General features: G+C 34.0%; 2 protein-coding genes across 2 annotated transcripts in view; both read right to left on the minus strand.

Annotated features, from left to right (window-relative positions):
- LOC111060452 overlaps positions 1-23,664 on the minus strand; it is a 47,566-nt gene extending 23,902 nt beyond the window's left edge. The window contains exons 1-8 of the mRNA XM_039420193.1: positions 23,514-23,664; positions 22,857-23,033; positions 21,883-21,974; positions 19,605-19,714; positions 18,200-18,462; positions 9,019-9,176; positions 6,448-6,655; positions 1,671-1,798 (exon numbers count right to left, since the gene is read on the minus strand). Coding sequence (XP_039276127.1) covers positions 1,671-1,798; positions 6,448-6,655; positions 9,019-9,176; positions 18,200-18,462; positions 19,605-19,714; positions 21,883-21,974; positions 22,857-23,033; positions 23,514-23,592 — 1,215 coding nt within the window. The 5' untranslated portion in view covers positions 23,593-23,664. The remainder of the gene's footprint in view (positions 1-1,670; positions 1,799-6,447; positions 6,656-9,018; positions 9,177-18,199; positions 18,463-19,604; positions 19,715-21,882; positions 21,975-22,856; positions 23,034-23,513) is intronic.
- LOC120349985 lies at positions 1,528-4,847 on the minus strand. Its single transcript, XM_039421761.1, has 2 exons — positions 4,696-4,847; positions 1,528-1,798 (listed from the first exon to the last, which is right to left on the minus strand). Exons 1-2 carry the CDS (start codon positions 4,802-4,804, stop codon positions 1,593-1,595), a joined length of 315 nt encoding a protein of 104 aa, XP_039277695.1. The 5' UTR covers positions 4,805-4,847; the 3' UTR covers positions 1,528-1,592.
- Positions 23,665-24,871: the final 1,207 nt, after the last annotated feature.

A 24,871-nucleotide genomic window follows, 5' to 3' on the forward strand; every position in this document is an offset into this window, starting at 1 on the left:
ATTATTGACTTTTTCAATTAAAAATTAAACCTATTTGATTAAATGTTATATTGAAGCTCCATATCAATTTGGTTGAATTGTAAATGTATAGACTAAAATTAAACCTATTTGATTAAATGTATATTGAAGCTCCACATCAATTTGGTTGAACTGTAAATGTATAGACTTCAATGAAGTTAGAGTTCAATGTAAATTATTAACTTCAAATTGATGTAAATCAGTACATTCTTGAATGTCTGGTTAGCATGGGAGCTACTCGCTACAGCTGCCGTCATCTCCAATTACAAGCAGGCAACAGATCTTTGATGTAGCGCCTCATTACTTAGCATGTTAAACGCGCATGCTAAATGCTAAACGCGTATAAAGAATTTCACAGAATATTTGGAATACCATTTTGTCTCACCAGCTTCATTGAGACTTGTTAGGTGGTAAACATTCAAACATATAAAAAGTCCTAATATCTAACCCCTATGCTACAGGTGGAATACCGTCAAGTTGACACTACTTGTTGCTGCATTGAGAATGTCACATTCAACACTGAAGTTGTTATAAAAATTGATGGAAAGTATAAATCGGTGAAATAATACATCAAATTGAAGAGAATTGAATCCTCTACAAACCCAACGTTCAGTACTTATTTTTTCGATGCATTGTTGCTGAGAAATAAGCCGTGAAAGTGCAAAAAGTTGGAAGATAAACTGTCTTTTCGAAGATTTTACACTTTTAAAAGTGAATATCTCGAAAACTAAAGGAGATATCACAAAACTCTACTGAACAAAACTTGTAGAAAATTCATCTAGCTTCATTTTTTTAGTTAGTCATGTCGCTGAAATGCTTTGTTTCCAAGATACATGCGTGTAAGCTAGAATTGGAAAAACGCAACTTTTAAACCACCCTCATCCCTTAAGCACAAGGGGTAGGGATGTGGACTTTTGATATGTTTACCTTCTAAGTAGTCCAAACAAAGCTGCGAAGTCAAATATTGTGCACCAAACATTCCCTCCAAATTCCCCTGTCAATTGATCTATTGTTGTATAACTGAAGATATTACACTCAACACTATATTAACGGCTGCAACCGTCGTGGGGAGATAACGTGAAATAATGAAAAATAATACATGAAATTGCAGAGAATATGATGCTCTATGAGCTACGGATTTTTTCAATGAATCGTTAAAAAGTTATAAGGCCAAAAAGATTAAACATCTGAGCCGGAAGAGTATTTCTTCAAAATGTGACACATTCGAGAGCTCTAAACTATGATAACTATAATAGATATGGTAAAATGTTACAGATGAAACTTGTAGGCTAATTTGTGAGCTTTAATTTTGTATTCGACAAAATTGTATGGTGAGGACTTTTGATATTTTCACCCCCTTACTATTCTCAAAAGAGCTATGGTACTATATAAATAAGAGGTATTTTTTCAAATATTCATCTTTGAAAAATCATAAATACAGTGAGAAGGTCCTTCCAATTCATAAAAAATGATATTTTTAAAAAGGTTTGAAGTATTCTCAGCTTGAACTAGATGGTAAAAGTTACTCATCATTCATCACTACTAAATATTTAATTAATGAAATTAATGGAAGCCTACGCACTTTGTCCAGAAACTGTACGCATGTTGTCTTTGTGCATGAGAATTGATGATAAATCTGTAGTACAGCACACAATGGGTTCAGTGCCGTTGAAGCCACACACCGGTGGCTTATTGTTCTCTTGTTTGAAATCGTCCGCATTGTAGAATGGACACTGATTCAGTGGTAGACAAAAATCACCCTCCGTTGAACAGACTTCATCTGCAACAAAATTTTATCAAATTGAAATGATTGTAAATTCATTGCTGTGGAGAAATGAAAGAAGAAAAGATATACTAAGTGATAAAGAAAACTGCAATGAGAATTCTAAAAATGTTCGAAAAACGTTCGAAAGAAAAAATAATTTTATAATACTAGCAGGTAAACCGTGCTTCGCAAGGGTCTATTTTAAGTCTTGAAGTAATGAAATATAGAAGAATTAATGAAAGTAGGCCTATTAGAATCCTCGGTTGATTAAGAATTTATAAGCAGCATTTCAAGTAAATCAGTCCAGTAGTTCAAACGTGATGATGCGTCTAACATAATTTTCCTATCCTCTACACGTGTATACGTGTTCAAGCCAGTTCTTTCCTTTATTATAGTATCGAAGATGATAGATAGGTGGATGATAAATCCATCTACTATACTATACTATAATAAAGGAAATGAATGAGAATAAATTTTGAAAGGTTTGCGATATCGATGTGCGGTTTTCACCATACCTTTTCTCTGGAAATCCTGTATCGGAATCATGTATCATATGACCACCTTCCAATTGAAAAAAGAAGTTTGATTCAAAATGACGGGAAAAATTTGGGTGCGACGGAAAACCTTTCGAAAAGGATCCCCAATCTAATGCCTATCTTCTAGTTTCCCTTTTAAGGGAAATGTTCTGCTGCTTCCTTACAACAACTGAGATCATGACAATTAATTGAAAACTTGACAAACTGGAAACTTGATTCCTTATTGATTGCTGCACATTCTAACGGGGATATTGTGGATTTCGTCCTGAATTCTCTGTTCCAATCACACGACAGTTCTTAGTCAAGTTGTACATTTGATTTGAGAGCCCAGCCCCGCAAGTCTTGCGATCTAGGGGACCAGGAAACGTTACTGAGATAACGTAACGTTTGTTAGATGGCAAGTTTTGATGTGATTGATTTTTTTTAATAAAGTTATTTTCCTTTCACACTTCTGTTTTTCCAATTTTTTAAAAATTTCCGTTATTCTGTATCACTTTGTACTTGTTAGCAGTTTGATGTACAACCATGGAAAAACTGTAGGTAAGATGATTCAAGTTTTAATTACTCATTAAAACTTATTATTCAAGTTCCACCTTTCAATTACCGTATTAATTTCAATATAATATAATAATTTACCGACGTATGATGAAGATAAATTTGTATGGAGAGAATATTTCATTTATCATAGGTTCTCTCAAATAATTCACCTTGAATGAAGTTCTATAATAAGTTGAAAAGCATCAGTATATTAGTTGGAAGGAATGGTTTAAAACACAGTATTTACACTGATATATTGGACAAGGGTCATTTTTACAACCTCCGATCGCATGTCATAAGACATCGACAAGCGATAGGGGTGATATCCTCAAATCTGAACCGTGTTTCCTCCCCACCAAACGCTCTATGATCAGTGCGGCCAGATCATCAACAGTTATTGTTAGATATTGTTTAGTTATAGAACCAGAGCACAGAATACAGCATTATACAATATTTGTATAATATTTATATAATAATACTCATACAATATTTGTATTCTGTGCCTAGAGTCATGGACGGCACATTACAGTCTCCCGCCAAGTGCTAGTTGCTTAGCGGTATTTGTTCTTTGGAAGCAGAAGGAAATAGTTTAGGAAAGATCTGCTGGAGAATGAGTCAAGGCTACGCAGAGAATTTTTTGAATGATGATGTTTGTAAATGGTGTCAGAAAATTTGAAGACACCAGTTGAAGTGACCTCTGAATTCGTTGTGATCCATGACAACTCGTCTTCACAGTGCTGGTGCAACCAAACGGCTTCTCCAGCAAATGAGATATTCTCGATCATCCGCCATACAAAACTGACTTAGCCACTATTTACTCATATTTTCTTTCCAAACTCAGAACATGACTTGGAGGGCAGTGTTTCAAATTTAATGAGCAACTCTAAAAGAAAGCCATAGCCCAATCAACTCATTTGGCGGCAATATTATTACTGTATAAAAAGGTTTCTGGTAGGCTGGTCCACTGGTATGACAATACCTCAATCTTCACAACAATTATGTTTAAAATTGAGTAGAAGAAATTTTTAGTGATATAATTATTTATTCTTTCATTATGTATTCGTTTTCTAGAATTATTGATTCTTTTAATATGTATTCGTTCTCCATATATGGCTAATCAGAAGGTTGAAAAATGACCCTCGTATATTGAGAAACAGATTGAATAGGAGAGTTGATTTGTGTAACTCCATCATTGTTGTATGACAATTTCTCACTCAGCTGGATCATTGATGATGATGATTGTTTGGAATAATAATTATTGAATGAATAAATTAAAGCTGGAAAAAAAATTTGATAGAAATCTACCGACTAGCTTACTGGTGATCCCATTATGATCCTGGACAAGATCCGAGGAATGCAAAAACGTAGTCCACTTTTGTATTACTTCAATTGGCTTTTGGCTTGCTCAATTTAGAATTTAGCCTACATCACACTATCTATGATTGAACTTCAACTATCATTTTTGGCTTGTCAATTTTACAATTGATTCCGCTGCAATCTCAAATATTCAATTAATTTAGAACAAAAATGATCCCTACGTTCCTACGTCACTTTCAAAACTAACAGAATTGATATATTGTTATTATGATGATAGAAAGTTTTTTAAGAGTAAAATCGAACCGCAATTAATTTAAATAATCATGATAATTTAATATGTAAAGTGTATGAACAGATAGATCTAATATGCTAAAGCTACAAGCAATTCTTGAACCAACTTCTGTACGGTACTCTTTGTATAACTTGAGTATTTTGATTATGAGAATTCCTGATCAAATTGATTCAATGGAAGGAAACTATTATGCTGATTGAATGGAAGGAAATTTAATATTCACAACTCACATTGACTGTAGTCTGGAAGTTCAAATCTGCTAGCTGCAAAACTAAAAAATGTGAAAATCACACCGCAGATAAGAAAACTATTCGCATGGCGGCAGTGGAAATGCCCCATGACAGCTGACTAAAGTATGAAGGATCGCAATGACGCACCTTACCAAGCTTTATTTCCATTGTTCATCAACCTTGAACCGCAGGTTTTTTGCTTAACAAATAGGAAACCGGTTGTACAAAAATCTCTGAAAACTTGATCTCTCGTCATAAACATAGCCTACAAGAAGATGTTATCATTGATTAGCGAAGATAGAACTGCTTCTCAATCTTAGTTTTCCTTTTGCATGTTCTGAGAGTGTAGAGCTTCCTCATCCAAGCGAAATTATCTGATCAGTATTTCATTAACACTGATACGTTTTCAGTGTTTGAAAAATTGAAATAATGCTAGAAATACATAATCGTCTTTTGAATTTGTTAATATTATAAAGCTGATAGAATAAAATGATAATAGAATCTACACATTAGAATTCTACAATGATTTGAAAAGGCCCCTCGTATCTCTCACTCTTATTTGAATCTTTTCAAACAATGGAATTATTTTTAAATCTTAGTTCGTACACTGTTATCTTTCCGTAATTTATCATGATCTGTCTACTCGTCGTGAACTATCTTATTCAAACGCATTCAATCCATTGAAATACATAAACCATGATATTTCGAGTATTACTTGATAATGAAACTAAATTTAATCTCATCACAGAAAAAAGACATTGTAAAAGTTATATTATGTCTAAATCAAACAAGATATAGATTTCAACTTGAATGCCATCAATTTCAAAGGTGGAGTGATTAAGGTTGATTTGTCTTATCAATGATACTAATAAAATCTCAACAAGGACGTGGAAATGCTTTTACTCTTGTCAAAACAGACAGGAGTCGTTGATTTGCTAATTTAGGCAATAATATTATTTCCAAACAACGTAACCCTCAATTCTTAATCTATCAGCTTTTATTGTTCGTTGAATCAATCAACAATGCCGATCAAAATCCATCAAATTTAGTCGATGAATAATTAGATGGTACTTTTATAATGATTTGAATCACCATAATATTCATGATTAATCGTTATACAAGATATTCTTTATTTGACCAACAAGATGTCAATTGTGTTTGTGTTGAAGAAACTGCAAAATACTGTATTATAATATTTTGATCTCATGCCAAAATGAGAATGGCAACGTTGAGTTCAATAACCGAAACTGACCTTTTGGAGGTCAACAGTCCTGTATGGAAATTCAATTCCTTAGAGAGATTAGACACAGGCAAATAGTCTTCATTTTCGTGAATGAAAGCAAAAGTAATAGTTCTTCATAGGTAGTAACTCGGCATTGAAATAAAATTAATTCAAAACAGTCTTTTATTATACAACAGATTAAATATTACATTTCTCACTCAGTCTCATTTCTGATCTTTTCCACTAAACTTGAAAAAAAGAACTGCAAAAGTATGATTTTATAATAGAATGAATGTATAAATGTGAATTCTTATAAAAAAGCTAAGTATTTTGATAAGATAATTGAATTAATAATACTGTTTAATGCTTGCTTCATATAGGATGGGTTCTATCAATATCACTGAATGGATTCAGTGATATCATTCAATGAATGAATTTCATCATTCTTTCAATTCCAACAATATGAGAACTACAGGAAGGCTAAGTTGTCTGGAAGTCTATTGTCTAACTAAAGATTCACCGTGAATATCAATCCGTCCATATTCCTACTGAATTTGTCTTGTTCAACGGCCATACTATGGATTCAATCCATCTCAAATGATATAGAACTTTTGTATAAACGCCTGGAAATTCAGCTAAACCGCACTGCTTCCCGAAAGATGTTAAACCAAACTGAGTCCGTAGATGACAAGGCCCCGATGATTTGAATTGCGAGAATAGAGGACCACCAGAATCACCCTGCAAACGAAAAAGGAGAACATAGGCTGAATTCAATCCAATACATTATATATATTGTTATTAGTCATCATATACGTATCTGAAGGCATCAAAATGAATCAGATGCTAGAATCATCCATGTTATGTTCTTGATGAGCTATCATCCACATTGAAAAATAATAATGAAGCTTATAGATTTAGATAATTTATAATTGAAAACAAGTGATTGAGATTTTTATGTGATTGCAGTAACTAATCATTGAATGTAGGTATAATTTATGGCCGGGACACACATGTCCACACCGAGACCGCGCCGCAGCACGGCGGCCGTGTGACGGACGTACTACGGCGAGTGAGAAAACAAAATGCTTTCAAACGTGTAGGGACACATACTACAGCACCGTCACCGTGTTTGTTGCCCGAGCCGTGCCTGCGCCGTCACCGATTAGTTCAGTTTACTTTTTGACGGAGACGGTGTGGGCTTGTTTAACATGGTGAGAAACTTATTGAAGAGATACGTAATTTTCCAGTTTTTTACGATCAAAGTGATGAGAATAATATGGTTGAACGGAAAATAAGTTTAACCAAAAGTAAAAGTATAACCAAATAAGTCAAGCCAAAGGTATGATAGACATAATATAATAAATAATAAAATAAACAACAAAACCTATAAAAGAAGGAACCCGTGACTGTGTCTTAAGTTTTAAATTTAAAACTAATTACGTTTAGATACATAAGGCAAGATAACAATTTTATTGCTGATATATATTTTCGATACATGACTGATTTTAGTATTGTTATGCACCGAAATATATACCAGCACTATGATTCTCATCGTCTACAAGTAATTAGTTTAAGGAAAAAACGTTTAATTGAAAAAATATAAATTGAAATCGGATGTAACAAGCTTTAATAGTGTTATATTATTAACAATAGTTAACTCATTCAGAAATCAGACCACAGTAGCACTACAGAACTGAGACACTGTTGCCGCTCGGCTATCGCACGGATATGTGTGTTCTCCTACCATCATCACCGTGTCGCGGACGTAGCTCGGCCGTACCTCGGTACGGGCTCGGTGCGGTTATATGTGTCCCGGCCATTATTCGTAGATCTACATGAGTATGCTGGTTTGCTTCTAGGCAGGGGTTCCGAGGACAAAGATAGTATACATACAGTATATACGTATATACATAGTATATACTGTATATACTACAGTATACACTACTTCATAGTATAATACTGTATATACATACAGTATTACCTATATACTATCCTTGGGCAGCGGATTGCTTTTCTCACCCATTCTATTGAAACAGAATTTCATATTTTCAAGCACTTCTCTAGTTTATTTGGAACTGTGGGAGAAATTTGAAACTTTTTGGTCTTATCGTTCTCGAAAACCTCAAGAAGCGTATAGAAATAGTCAATTTTGAACATAAGGGTATTGAACCCTCTCAACGGTATTTTCCTTATTTTTGGCCCAATCAGTGAACCTAATAATATCCTGTTCACGAAAAATCTGGGAGGGAAACGCATCAAAAGAATGAAAATTGTTTTATTTTTCAATTAAAATTGTTGTATTTGGACTTCTCTTCAATTTGTTTTTTAAATACTTCTTACAAATTGATTGTTTAGTTCATGTTAGAATATGGAATACAAATATGAATCCATAATTCCATGGCTTACTTAAGATATAGAAGTATACTTATAGATATAGCTTACTTTATATATATCCTACTTACCTTCTATCGGTTACCTTCTATCAGTAGGCTGTGATTCACATACGGACCCATATATAATAAAGCTCTTGGCAATAAAATATAGCAAATAATAAAGCTCTTGGCAGTATAAAATTCATTCAACCAAGCCAATACAGCATTATTCTTTATACATTGATAGATACAATATCATTCTCAACTATGAATTATTGGGGAAGGAACAACAGGCTTAAAGCCCAAAACTGTTCCTTTCCCAAATTTAGATAGAAATTGTCCAAAAATAGGTTATGTTTAAGTTGCATATAACATAATATTATTATACATTATAACTTGAGGAATTCAGGCTAGGTTCACGTTTTTGTTTTGATTGATATTTTTCAAATCAAGTCAAGTTGGATTTCCATGTGATGCATATGCATCACACACTTTCAATAATAATTTATAAATTCATTTATTTGAATAATAATAATTATTATAGTAACGATTCCCTTTCTCTGACCTCTTAACCAGTTCTTCCCTGTGTACGTATGTATCCCTATCATTCGCCACAAATACTCATTTGTATAATATATGTCTCTAGAACTCCCTAGAGTTCATCTCATCGGATTCTTCTCACTCAAGATATATTAAATATTTTCTCAAATCTATTGAGGATGCACATACCGGGCAAGTATCTTTGTCGTCCATGTCGGATCCAGCACAAATCATTGCATCACGATCGATGCCGTCGGGCATTTGCAAACTGTCTGCAGAGTTGGAGCACTTGAATGGATCCATCACGTCCAGCTCAACTTTCATCAGTACTTTACTCAATCTATCAACTGAAAAATGACAGTGAAAAATTATTCTTGTGATGAAAATATTGAAAGTAAAATACCAAGTATTCAAAGGATAATTATGCTGATAGGAAACAGAACCAGAAACAGAATTCGTGAAAGTATTGATGTCGAGAAAAAAAATCATGTAAAATATGAGAGTAAAGCTGGGTTTACACCAAAGTTACTAACAAATGTTAATAACTGAATTTTTATAGATTCAATTAGATTAAACAAAACATATCATACACATGATAAACATTGTGTGTTTGTCAAGTTCCGTTCAATCTAATAGAATCTATAAGAATTAAGTTATTAACATTTTGTTAATAGCGTTGGTGTAAACTCAGCTTAAATTATTTTCGGTAGATAAAGCAGCGAACAAAACGAGTCAGTCGCGGTGAAAATCAAATCGATATCACTAAAAAGCTGTACATTGATAGAAGCACTTCGAGTCATTGATATTGTTGTAAATGTGCTTTTGTAATTAACACTTTATTCAGTGAAAGTTTACAATATTGAACAAGATAAAAATTGAATATTACATCAATTTGGAACGTTCATCATAAAATCCAACTAGTTATCTTTTCATAAACAGATCGTTGCCAAAACCTTGACAACCGTGCTCACATGATAAGTATCCATGTAGGGCTAGCCTACATCAATAAAGAAAGATATGATGGATATAGAAGATCGATAGCAAGCTGAAATCCACACATCGACCGTTCGTACCCTCAAAAGAACGAATATTTTTAGGGAGAATGTGGATCCTCTTGTAATGTTTCTGTAGATCGCCATTCCCTGGTTTGGTTAATCTCGTTAATTGATCGAGTTTCCATTATGTTTTTTAATGTCATGCATATACTGATGAAGTAATAGGATGATGCTGGATAGATCTGATTGAAAAATGAGACAGAGTTTGTCACGTTATTCTTTATATTTAAATAACGATTAGCCTCCTGCTTGGCATCAGTCGGTAAAGCATGAGATTTGATATAATTAGGTCGTGGTTTTCTAATAGTATTCAGTCTTAAAAAATCTTGATAGGCCTAGATATGGGCTTCTCCTATAACTCTTGTAATTCAATAAATAATAAATATATATAAATATGATACTTATACTATAGTGTTGAGGAATAAAAAATAAATTGCACACCATGAACGTTCATACATATATTAAACAAATAATGCAAAAATAGATCGAGGCAAAAAATATATAAAGAGCGATAAAAAATATAATATAAAAATAGAACAATAATTGAAATCAATAAAATATCACAGGCTAAACTTTATATTCTAGATTTATGGCACGAATCATTACCATGTGCCTTTATCTTAAAATCATATGCATTCTTTTGCATGTAGCTGCGATATGCGCTTGCTAATACTTGTCGACTTGGACAATTCAATTAAAAATATGTGCTTTAAGATCAGCTTGATAAATTAGCCACTAATAATCCAAATATATATATATATTAAAATCTCTAGTACTTAGTAGATTTATTTGTATCGAATATATATTTTTATCTCAGGGTGCAAGATTCGGCACCTGACGGAATAGGTAGAGCCATTCATCTAGTGAATTAGAACTATAATAAATTATCGCAAATTGTATTGCAAAAAATTAAATATTATATGCATATGTTTTAATAGCCTAGATTTTGTACTTCTTTGATTTAATAGAAATTTCTGAAATATTGATCTATATTTTTCTTTCAATGAAATACCTTTAATACTAATTTTACTTGCGCAAGTATTACTCTTATTAATTTCTCAATTTATAATAAAACCCTTTCGGCGAGCTAGCTTTGATCATCAGATTAATTCGAAGCACTAGGGCGCCCATCACTAATTCAAATTTAATCACTCACGTGTCGAAAATCTTCTTGTAAGCCGCCGATGTCGATCCAACTCCATGTGGTCCGGGAATATGGTAGCCGGAATCGTCTCCTCCAAGGGGTTATAAGTTTAATTCAAAATGAAAATGACTTCTGCTTCACAATAGCATCACGAAGTCTTTTAAGAAATTTAATAATTTACTTTAACTTTAACTTTTACAAAATCATTAGTAAGGTACTACGCTCTAAAATATTTGGGGTCCTCTTATGGTGGCATTTGGCTGGCGAGTGCTGGTTCTTCTTTTTCAAGTTTTACAGATCCTCTTTCCGACTTTCAAATTAGCATAAAATTTAAATATCTTAGTCCTCCGCCATTAGGTTCAAATAGATCTTACAAAAAATGCCAAAATATTGCTTAGATTGTATGATTAATAATTTCTTTGCATTCGAGCCATATCGATAACATAGACTATACAAAGTTTTAACACAAAATCTAGTACATTTATATAAATATATAGAAATATTTTTGAATTGGCCTACAGTTGCCGCCTATTAACTGCCGTTTTACTATTGGTGCATGCAAATTTTATTCGGTATTCATGCGCCTGGTAACTCTTATTTCCTGAATACATTAAATTATTTTTATTTGGTTTTTTATTTATGCTCTTTACATGCTAGTTAATATTCTATACATTAATATTAATTCCATGCTACCTAATAATTAGCCACGTGGACAGGTGTTTTTTCACATTGCACACCATCTGATTGCAATAAAGCTCTGCCAAGGGGTTTTGGTCAGATTCTACGTTCCTCGGTTTGATCGATCTCTAGGTCACCGATCCGTGAATACATGTACATACCCTCAATCTTCAAATATTTTATATAATAATCTATTTATGAGCAATAAACTTCCTTCAAATCCTTTTTAGGTTCTTGTACCATTTAGCCAGAACAAGCTGATGCTATCTAATCTTAGTTATTATCTATTTGGCGATATTAGCCAGTTACTTTATTTTCAGACCTATTACTGTTTCTGTTAGGGCTTTTTATCTACCCAGATTTAATATTTTACACGCGCCCCTGGGTTTGAATTCAAAATATTTGAGAATCACAATGTTTTTAATGAAAACCCACCCTTCAATACATCGATATACACTATACTTTATTTATAAATTATACTCTCATACTTCTATCACAGTTCGCAGACATATTTGCTGCATCTCCTTTATACCTTTATCAAATACAATAACAAATTCTCCTCCTCAACACACATAAAATATCATAAATATAAACTTCTAAACGCACTCCTCCTGACAACACTTAAAACATAGTAATTTTTAAATTCGCCGCTTGCAGGGCCGCCAACCTAACTACACACATTTCATAATTCTCATAAATGATTCCTTTTAGACAATAATTTCGATTCACAAAACTTCTGGGCTTATATCTTATAGTATTCCTTAGGTCTTAATATAAATAATTTTCTATACATCAGGTACAATACTTTTCTTTTGCTAATGGCTCTTTGGTTTTTTTTTTTTTTGGTAGCTTGTATTCACTTTAGGTCTTTTTCAGGTAACAAACGTGGCATAATTAAAAGTAATAAATATAAAACATATAAATAAATATACCGACATTAATAAATATAATAAATAACAATAATAAATAACAATTTTGGGTTACCATACTTTTTCATAATCATATGTTTGCAGGCATTACATATTTGATTCAGGTGGCCTTGCCCAGCTGGTCACTGGTTCTACATAATTTGCTGTCGAATTTCATAATTATTAACCTAACTGCTGCATTTTTTTCTCTTTAAAGGTAATTTACAAATTTTAAATATACTATCCCCGCTTGTGTCCTTTTTTAGTGGATGTAGCTAATTTAATTACACATTTAAAATTTATTCTTTTTCTTATTGCAGGCTTCTAACGGCTGGAAGGAATTAAAACATTGGATTGTTGCCACGCGGTCCTATACCAAGATTAAAATTATTAAGGAAGGTCAGTAATCGGTTTGATAATAATGTTTTCCTTGATTTCTTATCATATTTATTTCAAATTCAACGATATTGCATGTGGAAATGTTGTGATTTACTTGCATCTTCTTGCATTCTGTTTGTAGATGTTGTAGGCTGGTGAGGTTATCTGCTGTTGATTTGTGAGGCTGTCCTAATTGATAATTTTTTCATCATAAATTTAAAGCCCTTGTATCTTGTGTATTCTTTCTTCAAATAACTCCTTGTTCCTTTAATAATAATTTCTTTTAATTGATTCAAAGCCTTCCATTTATTTTCTTTCAAGACTATCCACTTAAATTCATTATTAGGCTTCATCATCATAATAAACAATCCAATAATATAACACTTCCAATCAACACTAATAAATTCTTTCAACAATAACATGGTCTTAATCATAGCATCACTTTTCAATATTATCACAGCCATGGTAATCCACACAATACAATAAATCAAAACACTAATTAGTTCTTTAATAATATAATCTTTCCACATATAATAGCCCGGTACTTCCATTTTATTGACATTATTCCTTACTCCTTTCACTCTTCTTAACCACCTTCCATTATTTATTAGTCCATCTTCCATTTCCTTGTTGCCCATGCACGAATCCATAGTAGTCCTATCGGTAGCTCCAGTTTTAATCCATTCATTCGATCCATTTTGCCGGTCACATCGCTGATTTGCCCTCTTGAAGCGAATGTGCCGCGGATGCATGACGTCGGTCTCCTGGGTTCGGTCCGGTGTCTTCTTCGGGCGTTTAAAACGTGCATGCGGCCGGTATGCGCGCGCGTGGTTCCTCCTTCGTCGCTTCTTCCGCCTCCGGGCCTTGCGATGCTGGTACCTTCGGTTATGTAGTCCGTTCTCCTCGTCCTGATGCCGGTCGGGTGTCCTCGGGCGCTTCCGTCTCCGGGCCTTGCGGTGGTCGCTCCTCTTGTCCGGTAGTCCGTCCTCCCTGGTGTCGTTCTCTTGGTCCTCTATCCTGGGTTCCTTGGGGTGCCTTGGTGGGGTCGAATGATGCGCGGGTGCGGTGGCGGTCTCTTGATGCACGAGTGTGACGTTCAAAGCGGATAGTATGGTGACGGTCTCCTCCTGGCAACTGTTTATTTTTAGCAGTGATTCTTCGGTGGCAGGTTGCTCTTCGGTGGGGAACAGGAAACTTAATAGAGGCTGATGCTTGCGGCTGGCTTTAATTGCATGTTTGGCGGCGGTTTTTTGTGGTAGGCTGTCCTGTATTAACATCTGTTTTTCTAATATTTTCGGTTCTTCTAATAATGTTTTCGGTAAATCACTTCTGAAGGTGGTGTATGATGTTGAAATATCTTGATTTTCTTTGTTTGTTTCATTGGAGCTTGTAGGTGTTATATCGAGGGTATCATATAGTCCTGGTTTATTAGCTGTAGTTTTCTGTATATCTGGTGGCGGGTCGTTGGGTGCTGGGTTCCGGGTTTTTTGTTGATTCAATCCTATTGCATGTGCTAATGTATAATTTGTACTTTTATTTGCGTTTATTTCTTGATTTAATTGAGTCAGAGTGGATTTTTGAATTAGTAGAGTTCCGTTTAAAGCTTTACAGGTTTCAGTATTTTGATTGATGCTACCTTGCAGTTGGTTCATTTTTGTGGACATATTAATCTGTTTATTTTGTATTTCTTTAATACTGTTAATATTTTTGTCAACTGTAGTTGTTAAGTTTTGATTGGCAACGGTAATTTGTTTGTGGATTTCTTGGTGGCAATCGGCCTTAATGTTATTGTTATATCCTGAATGGGTGTAGTGATTTGTGTGGTTAGGTTATCTATCCTTTCATTGAGTTCACATGTAACCGTATCCAACCTTTCCGATAATCCTGCCGTAACTTTATCCTGACTTTCTTTTTGTAGGGTTATCATTGCTTTTAATTCTTCCCTATGATTCTCTACTTTAGTTTCAATATTATCCAACCGTTGTTCTACTGATTTTATAGCGCCTGCGGTCTCTTTCATGCCCTGTTCCACTGTTTGTTTATTTTCCTCTTTTACTGTAGCAATCTCTTTTTTAATCTCCTGCATCATATTATCCATTGTTTTTTGTAACATAATATTGAAAGTACTGCTAGTTTGTTCCATTATTACCTTTTGAAGCGGATCTAACTCTGTGATTGAAAATATACTTTGTTTGCTCAGGTGTGACTCGGCCTCCGGCGATGCGGGTTCTGCAGGCTGCTCCTCGCCCCCTTCAAAGTTGATCTCTACTATCCGTTGATTCAATGGTGTGTCAGCGGCGTCGATTCGAGTGGATGATAGAGGTTGCAGACCTGGTGGATCGAAGACTATCGACCCGACGCTTCCTGGTTCCCTTTCTCGTGGCGTATTGGCATCTACCGTGGTGGGGTTTGATGTGCTTGGAGTCGACAAAGTGGGATCTGTGCAACCGCCGTACATATATGAAACTTCAGAGTTTGCGGGAGTGTGATTCATTATGTCAAATATGATAAATGCTAATTAAACAGTGATAAGAATGATAAGCGAAAATGCTTAAAAAAGAGACACAAACCGGGACTTACAGTGAAACAGTGATGTGTAAAGTGTTTGGATACTCATACAACAAGGTATTTATACTTAAGTTTTTTATAATGCTCTAGCGCCCCCAATGTTTTGTTTTGATTTATTCTTGGCTAGTTTACAGGCTGTGACTTATTTTCCAACCGGCTTAAACACATAATATATTTTTGACTAGAAAGTAATAGCAGTTTAGGCTTGTAAAATATAATCTCTCTCTATAGACATGTATTTTTTTACAGTACTAATAATATAAAATTTTCTTTAAAACATATAATTTCTCTTTATTTAAAGCTATTGATTCCCCAAAAAGTAATACAAATTTCCCTTCGCCAGTTTTCCTCACAACTCGTATAAGTTATCTATAATTTTCAATATGGTTATTGACTTAATTTCAAATAATTATTCAATGAGCTTGGCTCTCATCATCAGTCCCACGTTGGTACGGCATGTCTTTATGTCACGTTATTCTTTATATTTAAATAACGATTAGCCTCCTGCTTGGCATCAGTCGGTAAAGCATGAGATTTGATATAATTAGGTCGTGGTTTTCTAATAGTATTCAGTCTTAAAAAATCTTGATAGGCCTAGATATGGGCTTCTCCTATAACTCTTGTAATTCAATAAATAATAAATATATATAAATATGATACTTATACTATAGTGTTGAGGAATAAAAAATAAATTGCACACCATGAACGTTCATACATATATTAAACAAATAATGCAAAAAATAGATCGAGGCAAAAAATATATAAAGAGCGATAACAAATATAATATAAAAAATAGAACAATAATTGAAATCAATAAAAATATCACAGGCTAAATTCTATATTCTAGATTTATGGCACGAATCATTACCATGTGCCTTTATCTTAAAATCATATGCATTCTTTTGCATGTAGCTGCGATATGCGCTTGCTAATACTTGTCGACTTAGACAATTCAATTAAAAATATGTGCTTTAAGATCAGCTTGATAAATTAGCCACCAATAATCCAAATATATATATATTAAAATCTCTAGTACTTAGTAGATTTATTTGTATCGAATATATATTTTTATCTCAGGGTGCAAGATTCGGCACCTGACGGAATAGGTAGAGCCATTCATCTAGTGAATTAGAACTATAATAAATTATCGCAAATTGTATTGCAAAAAATTAAATATTATATGCATATGTTTTAATAGCCTAGATTTTGTACTTCTTTGATTTAATAGAAATTTCTGAAATATTGATCTATATTTTTCTTTCAATGAAATACCTTTAATACTAATTTTACTTGCGCAAGTATTACTCTTATTAATTTCTCAATTTATAATAAAACCCTTTCGGCGAGCTAGCTTTGATCATCAGATTAATTCGAAGCACTAGGGCGCCCATCACTAATTCAAATTTAATCACTCACGTGTCGAAAATCTTCTTGTAAGCCACCGATGTCGATCCAACTCCATGCGGTCCGGGAATATGGTAGCCGGAATCGTCTCCTCCAAGGGGTTATAAGTTTAATTCAAAATGAAAATGGCTTCTGCTTCACAATAGCATCACGAAGTCTTTTAAGAAATTTAATAATTTACTTTAACTTTAACTTTTACAAAATCATTAGTAAGGTACTACGCTCTAAAATATTTGGGGTCCTCTTATGGTGGCATTTGGCTGGCGAGTGCTGGTTCTTCTTTTTCAAGTTTTACAGATCCTCTTTCCGACTTTCAAATTAGCATAAAATTTAAATATCTTAGTCCTCCGCCATTAGGTTCAAATAGATCTTACAAAAAAATGCCAAAATATTGCTTAGATTGTATGATTAATAATTTCTTTGCATTCGAGCCATATCGATAACATAGACTATACAAAGTTTTAACACAAAATCTAGTACATTTATATAAATATATAGAAATATTTTTGAATTGGCCTACAGTTGCCGCCTATTAACTGCCGTTTTACTATTGGTGCATGCAAATTTTATTCGGTATTCATGCGCCTGGTAACTCTTATTTCCTGAATACATTAAATTATTTTTATTTGGTTTTTTATTTATGCTCTTTACATGCTAGTTAATATTCTATACATTAATATTAATTCCATGCTACCTAATAATTAGCCACGTGGACAGGTGTTTTTTCACATTGCACACCATCTGATTGCAATAAAGCTCTGCCAAGGGGTTTTGGTCAGATTCTACGTTCCTCGGTTTGATCGATCTCTAGGTCACCGATCCGTGAATACATGTACATACCCTCAATCTTCAAATATTTTATATAATAATCTATTTATGAGCAATAAACTTCCTTCAAATCCTTTTTAGGTTCTTGTACCATTTAGCCAGAACAAGCTGATGCTATCTAATCTTAGTTATTATCTATTTGGCGATATTAGCCAGTTACTTTATTTTCAGACCTATTACTGTTTCTGTTAGGGCTTTTTATCTGCCCAGATTTAATATTTTACAAGTTCAAATAAAAACTGAGTATACGAGAGTGTCGCAGAAATGTCCCTGATAAAACAGGTCAGCGATGGTAGTTCAAAATTTTCTGAATATGAATATGGATACGTATGATGTACGAAACAAAACTATAATTCTCATTATTAATTGATTATAACTTAGAAGTATCTGGAAACATAATTTCTCACCAAATCCGAGGCGCCCCCAGCCAGCTGCTACAACCTTATCTCGTGGTAGCGATTCATCGATTGAATGCAAACAAATGGGACGGATATACTTATTGAATGTGACATCCCTTTCCAGCCGGTAGAGAGCTATATCGTTGTACACCTGAGTAGGGTTGTATCTTGGGTGGTCGAATGTCATGACGATTTTCAAAATTTCTGGCTGAGCATCATCCTCGTTGGTTGACGTGTCCAGATCCCCCAATCTCACCCAAGTAGCTCTGCCACTGAAATCACCTTGAAAAATTAGAGTGCATCAATATTTATCATTCTTGAAAGACATAATGAAATGAATGCATTCATTATTAGATCATCTTTCATCCCATTGCAATGATATTATGTCTAAAATAAATGTAATGGGAAAGATAAGGTATAAAATACTCTTCATAGGTCTATTATTCTATATATTTGCTCTATTTATTAGATCCATACTTTCAGTCGCTTTAATCGCTTATTGTTTGTGTTGTATTTTCATCGATGAAAACTCAGTTCCATGATAGTTTTTCAGTTATTGATTCGTTATCATGTGAGCACGAGTGTAGCCATAACTTGCACGTTACAAAAAGCGATAAAAACAGTAATATTTGAATATTTTGGAGCGCGAGGCTCCATTGGAGAGACTGAATGGAGAATGGAGAAGTGAAGAGACTGGAACGGTGGACCGAATGTTCATTCTCCACTCAACTCAAATTTTTTATTAGTTTTGTCTAATAATTTACCTTAACAAGGCAGTAAGGCTATATTTAGGTATATATTGGCCATTCTCTTACTGTCCGAAACGGTCCAATTCCTATGGCAGACTTTCTATTGGTTACTATGTTTTCTAGTTTATGATTGATCATTCCAAACTACAAGACTGCAGAGTTGATCGAATTATTCTATAAATTTAATTTTTATTCTTGAACAAAATTTTCACCCAATGTAAATATTATTGCCTTCCAATGATCATAGATCAAATTGATCATATACTAGACTCTAGTCTTCCAGTCTAGTTAGGTATTCCAAAAACTTCTTCAAGATGAATTTCATTGTATGTTTTGAATAAGAGGATATTTTTTGAGAATACGCGTTAAATGCCTCTCATCAAATGCGATAGATGAACTTGTTAAGAACTCTTAATTGTATGACTGCGGCTGTGATGAAATAATTATTGATTACCTTCTCAGTTCTTGACAGAGACATACCTCCTCAAAATATGTTCAACCGAATGTCATAATTCTAATACGCTAGGTGGTATTACCGCTTTAGAGCCCTTTCATTGTTCATTATTTGTTCAGTCTCGCCTTTTCAACGAAACTAGATTGTGTTGAGGAAAAACTGCATGATCAAGTGGTACAGACCGCTCTTAGAAAACAAACAGGCTACTTACAGGCTGGAATCAGTGCAATGAGCTGCAGATAAAACATATCTGTGACTGACTAGAGATCCACCACATTGCCACTCTATGTTACCACCATCTTCTCCATAGCCTATATGAGCCTGCAACAAAATCGAAGCAAAGTAGAAAAAATGATGAATTACTTCATTAGACAAATATTCATTGATTCTCTTTTCAATTTGAATGATGACAATGGGACTGGGATGATGGATTGGGTTCAATTAATGTGAAGCGTAATGTGGTTCCATTGATTGGTGAATGACCAGAACAAGATTCATACACTAAAATTGACATTTTTTAAAAATCTCATTGATTTCAGAGGAATGAACAGAAAACAGAAAATTCAAGTAGCCTATTCGTATTTGAACATCGTTACAAATAATATCAAGCTGTAAAAGTTCGGCTAACAATTTTGAAATAATTGGATAACAGATTCTCTATAGCTTCTGTGAATCTTCTTTATTCTTCATCTTATTATACACTACCGGTCTGGTTTCCAATCCATGAAAGCATGCCATCAATAAGTTGATGTAAAAATGTAATAGCCTTTATGCTTTGCCAGATGGCATTGATGTAAAATTTTGGCCGTCTAGTCAAAGTTATAATAAGTTGGATGCAAACTCATTTCAAGCCACTCATATATGACTATATTCCAATGTTTTCAATTTGACTTTCCCAACTCAATCTCTTAAACACAATTGAAACTTTTTTAATTGGTAAATTATGAAAAACATCAATATTGACCAAGTTATCACTAGTAGTACTGTGAAGAATAGACCTTGCTCCCACTCGACAGCTGATTCATGATGAATATATAGTCTTATTTTTACGGTAATATTGGGGTATGAAGGAGGCTCCTTTCCCTTTCATATTATCCTTAGAATGCATGATTAAAATAAAATCAAATCAATCAAAATCAAATTCATATCCTTTCCACTAGAGTACAAATAAAATCTTATAAAACCTTCAAAATATTCAAAAAACCTTACATACATCGACGCGCAATCAAAAAAGAACATTCCTTTCAAGTTTTATGGAAATTTGTTTCCGCTTCCCGTCGTAAATGCGGGACATTACATGCATGCAAACATAAAAATATATATAAGAGAAATGCCAAACCGACAACTTCAATCTTTAATCATCAACTTCAATCAACCGGAGGACGGGAGAAGGACACGCTTCAGCCGCACGGCGAGAAACCGGATCCGGTGGGAAAATGAGCTGGAGGCACTCTTCTTCGCCAGACGGCTGTTTCGCCGTTTCGCCGTCCGACAGGTAGGAGGGCATTGTACATAATGGAGATGAACACAGTACGGCAAACAGCCTGCCAGTCCTGCCCCTACATCTGACACTTCTTCAGTCAACTCTTATAATGAATTACATTATATTATTTTACAAATTATGAATAATTATCTTATAGATATATGCTTATCAGTTTATTAAATTCTTATTTTTAATGCTCTATTTTATTTAGGCCTATTTCATATTAAAAACTTTACAGTAAACATTCCGTTTCAAAATTATTCTTTAAAACTTCTAAGTGGAATTTTGAAAAAAAATAATTATGACAATAAAAATGGAAAAATATAAAATATTACTTCTAAGAAAAACAAATTCTCATACATAATTTGATGAGATCTTACAACGAATAACTGATTTAATGTAAATTTTATTGATCTGAAACATTTCATAAGGGTAGTATTTCGTTAGGTAGGCCTTTTGAGGTGCTCTAAAGTAGTTAAATTACATTAGCCATTCTCATTCATTTATTGTAAGATCTTTTGATAGTGGTACCAATTCATAAACACGACTGAGAACCTCCAAGAACATATTGTTGTTATTGCCGTCGTGTCCGGCGACCGTCGAACGGCACGTGCAGTGTGTTCTGGTATTCAACCGGCGCCGGATCCGGGGGAACAGCCGTCCGATAGTTATGCCGTGTCGTGTGTCCCCGGCCTTAGACTTCACTTCGTTCGGTCAATTATTCGAGTTGATATGGAATGTCAAACTTGAAACAATTCGAATTCCTTGAAATCGATGATTCAAGATTATTGATATTTGATTATTGATCAAATTTCTAAAAACCTTCAATGCAGCCATCATACGTTGAAGCGCTTTTCTGGCTTATACAATAAATACTATTGTACTAAACAATAACGGCCTTGTTCCAAAATCAAATCTTGATATTACAAAATAATGAGGAGACATATCGGATCATCAATAAAATTAACTAAATCCAGTCCCATCTAATTTTATAAAATGTTCTTACCATAAACGGAAGCTCTTTGGGTTCCGCTTTCTGACCACCAGTAACAAAGCCTTCAAACCGTGGACAGACCTCGAACGTGTATTTCGCACACACTGTAAGAATGCAAAGAACATTTTTATTCAAGTGAATAATTCCTCATGGTAATATTTTATATCTTAATACTTCTCTGAGATCATATATGTAACTTTTTTCCTGCATTAAAATATCACGTAAAATTCTAATTCAAATTCATTCATTTGTCATAAACTTAATCAAACAGAAATTGATAATATTTATTTTATTGATAAATTAAATATTATCAATCCAAATATGGCACTTCCGGCAAAGAACAACTTGTGCCCCGGCAGTGAGTTCGAACAAATATGATAAACATATCAAAAGAGTAAGAAAAAAGACCTATTTAAAACAAGAACAAACCTATTACCTCATTATATTTATAATCAGTCTAGAAAGTATCAGGCAATAGGTTGCCTGTTAATCGTAATACAAATGTCTCAACGCAACCCTTCCTCTCGACAATTAAATGGTGAGGTAGGCAGTCCTACCACGGTAATGGACATAAGTTAGGGATGAGCTAAGCCAAGGGTCACGCATAGACCAACAATCTCGATCACAAAGCTAGTTACAAATAACTAAAAATAATGCATATCAATACGAAAAAGAGTGGGATATCGTTAACCAAATTCATTTTAATCTCATTCGAATAAGTGGAGAATAGTGAAAGTATACAATGAGAGAATTTTTTTCACCAATCTCTACCATCATTCCATATTACATCCATCAGGACTTGGATCAAGGAAAATTGACGTCAAGGAGAGTCCACTCTGCTGATTATTATTTCTTTGAAGGATGAGGCAAATTGAAGAATAGAGCAAACGTTGTTCTAAGATCTGAATTTGATAATGGTGTTCATATTTTTTCTCTATATTTAATCTGGAAATTGTTATGGAAAATAATATTGTAAAAGGACTCACTTGTTGCTGCAATCGATTTATCCTCTGCTGTATTATCTTTTGGAGCAAAATCAACGCAACAGGTTAGTGGGTTGGAATCCTGGAAGCCACACAGTTTCGGATGAATCCCTTTCTTGACTTCATCGAGTGCTGATTGACACAGTGGCACCGGTATACACCGCACTGGTGGACAAGGATCTGCCAAAATGCATGTCATACATTTTCCCATTGAAAAATGATTAAGGTAAGACAAAGTCAGGAGTTATGAAGTGGAAGATGTGTAACTTCACAATATTATATTTTCATATTTTCAACGACTTGTGAAGCGATTGCTCAAAAGTTGAGGGAATGAGAATTTTCAAATTATTTTATCTATTTCCTTAAATGTATACTAAAAAGTTTCCTCAATGATTTATATTATGCTCAGTCAGTGCAATCAATGATATACAGACTATTCTGAATTGTAATTAATTATTATATTTCACGTAAGATTATACCCACTATACGTGGAGTTTCAATTCATATCCGTTTCCAGAAATACAATAAATAAATTAAATATCTAAATCATTAAAAATACAGAATAATAATTAAAAGACTTCATGTTCTGATAAAACTTCTCCTTCTGCAACATTTTACTGAATGATTGTGATTATGAATTGGTAGAAAAAGTTCACTAACCGTCCTGATACTGCTGAGAAAAAACACCAAGAAGCAGATAACTATAAAGTGTTATCGCCGATAATAATACGGTAAACATTTTTGAGTCGACTGAACGAATCGGTAGCTAACTAGACGCTATGCGTGAGATTCGCCCTTGTAAAAAACTGGTTTCTCAGCTGAGTGCACACGTTCAATGGGAGAAGAGAAAAACATCTTTTACCACCTCCCGTTCTAAGAAAAAAACAGTTATCGACTTAATTTTTGGTTTGAGAGCAAATTATTTCACATATGAAGAGAGGCAACTGCTGAAGTTTTGTACCAGATGAAATTCATAAGAGAGGATCAAACAGTAGGCTAATCTATTTTCATAGTAGACATGCTTTTCTCATAGTTTCCAGCAGCGTAGCCAAGATTTTGACTTTCTACAGTCCCCACCTAGATGAAGGGGGGAAGTGTTATCTTGAATTTTTGCACCTCTTTTCGGGCTCATGGGGGGGGGATTGTAGCAAAGAAACCCCCACCCCTCTTACCCATCAATGATCGTTTCACTGGATTCACCACCTCAACACTCTTTCAACTGGCTTCAATATTCAATTTAGAAAATTTACGTCATACAGAGTTTAGTAATATCATTTTCTAGGTTAAAATTCTTTCCACTATCACTAACACGAATTTCTGTTGGAGAATTATAATTAAATGTAGGCCTACGCCTAAACATGCTCATGAGATAGTAGTTCAAATCAGACACAAACGATTATTCTTTTCTCGATATACTAATGAACTACTAATGAAGATTTCGATTATACTACGACTATGAGTATTATTTTTCTCCCTCATATTTCTCACTCACTAAATTTGACAAGATACAAAGATACAAAGAGGCAATATTAACAAGAATGTTCATGATTATACTTTACTAATCTCTATACTTATAAAAGGCTAAGCCCAGACAGACTGAAATCACACCACAGCCCAAACTACTGAGCCTAAAAACTTGAAATTTTGCAAGATTGTTTATGGTAGCCTGAAAACATCCACTAAGAAAGGATTTTCAGAAATTTGCCCCCCTGAGGGAGCTGGGCCCCCCCCAAAATTTTGTACTTTTTAATCGCTCATTGCACAGCAAAGTCATGAGGAACTTTTTTGTTCAGCTACGAAAAAAATTAGATCTATGCAGAAAAATTTTGATCAGGAGCACAGGGGGGTCCAGGAGAGGGAATTTTTCGAAAAATTTGATGTAAAATCACACTACAGCTCAAACTAATTGTCCTACAGACTTGAAACTTTGCACAAATATTCTTCAAACATACTAGACGCGTACTAAGAACGGATTTTGAGATATTTTGCCTCTAAGGGTTTCAAAGGATGAAAAAGGA

Source organism: Nilaparvata lugens, chromosome 2, assembly GCF_014356525.2.
Source record: "Nilaparvata lugens isolate BPH chromosome 2, ASM1435652v1, whole genome shotgun sequence".
In the NCBI taxonomy this organism is placed as follows: domain Eukaryota; kingdom Metazoa; phylum Arthropoda; class Insecta; order Hemiptera; family Delphacidae; genus Nilaparvata; species Nilaparvata lugens.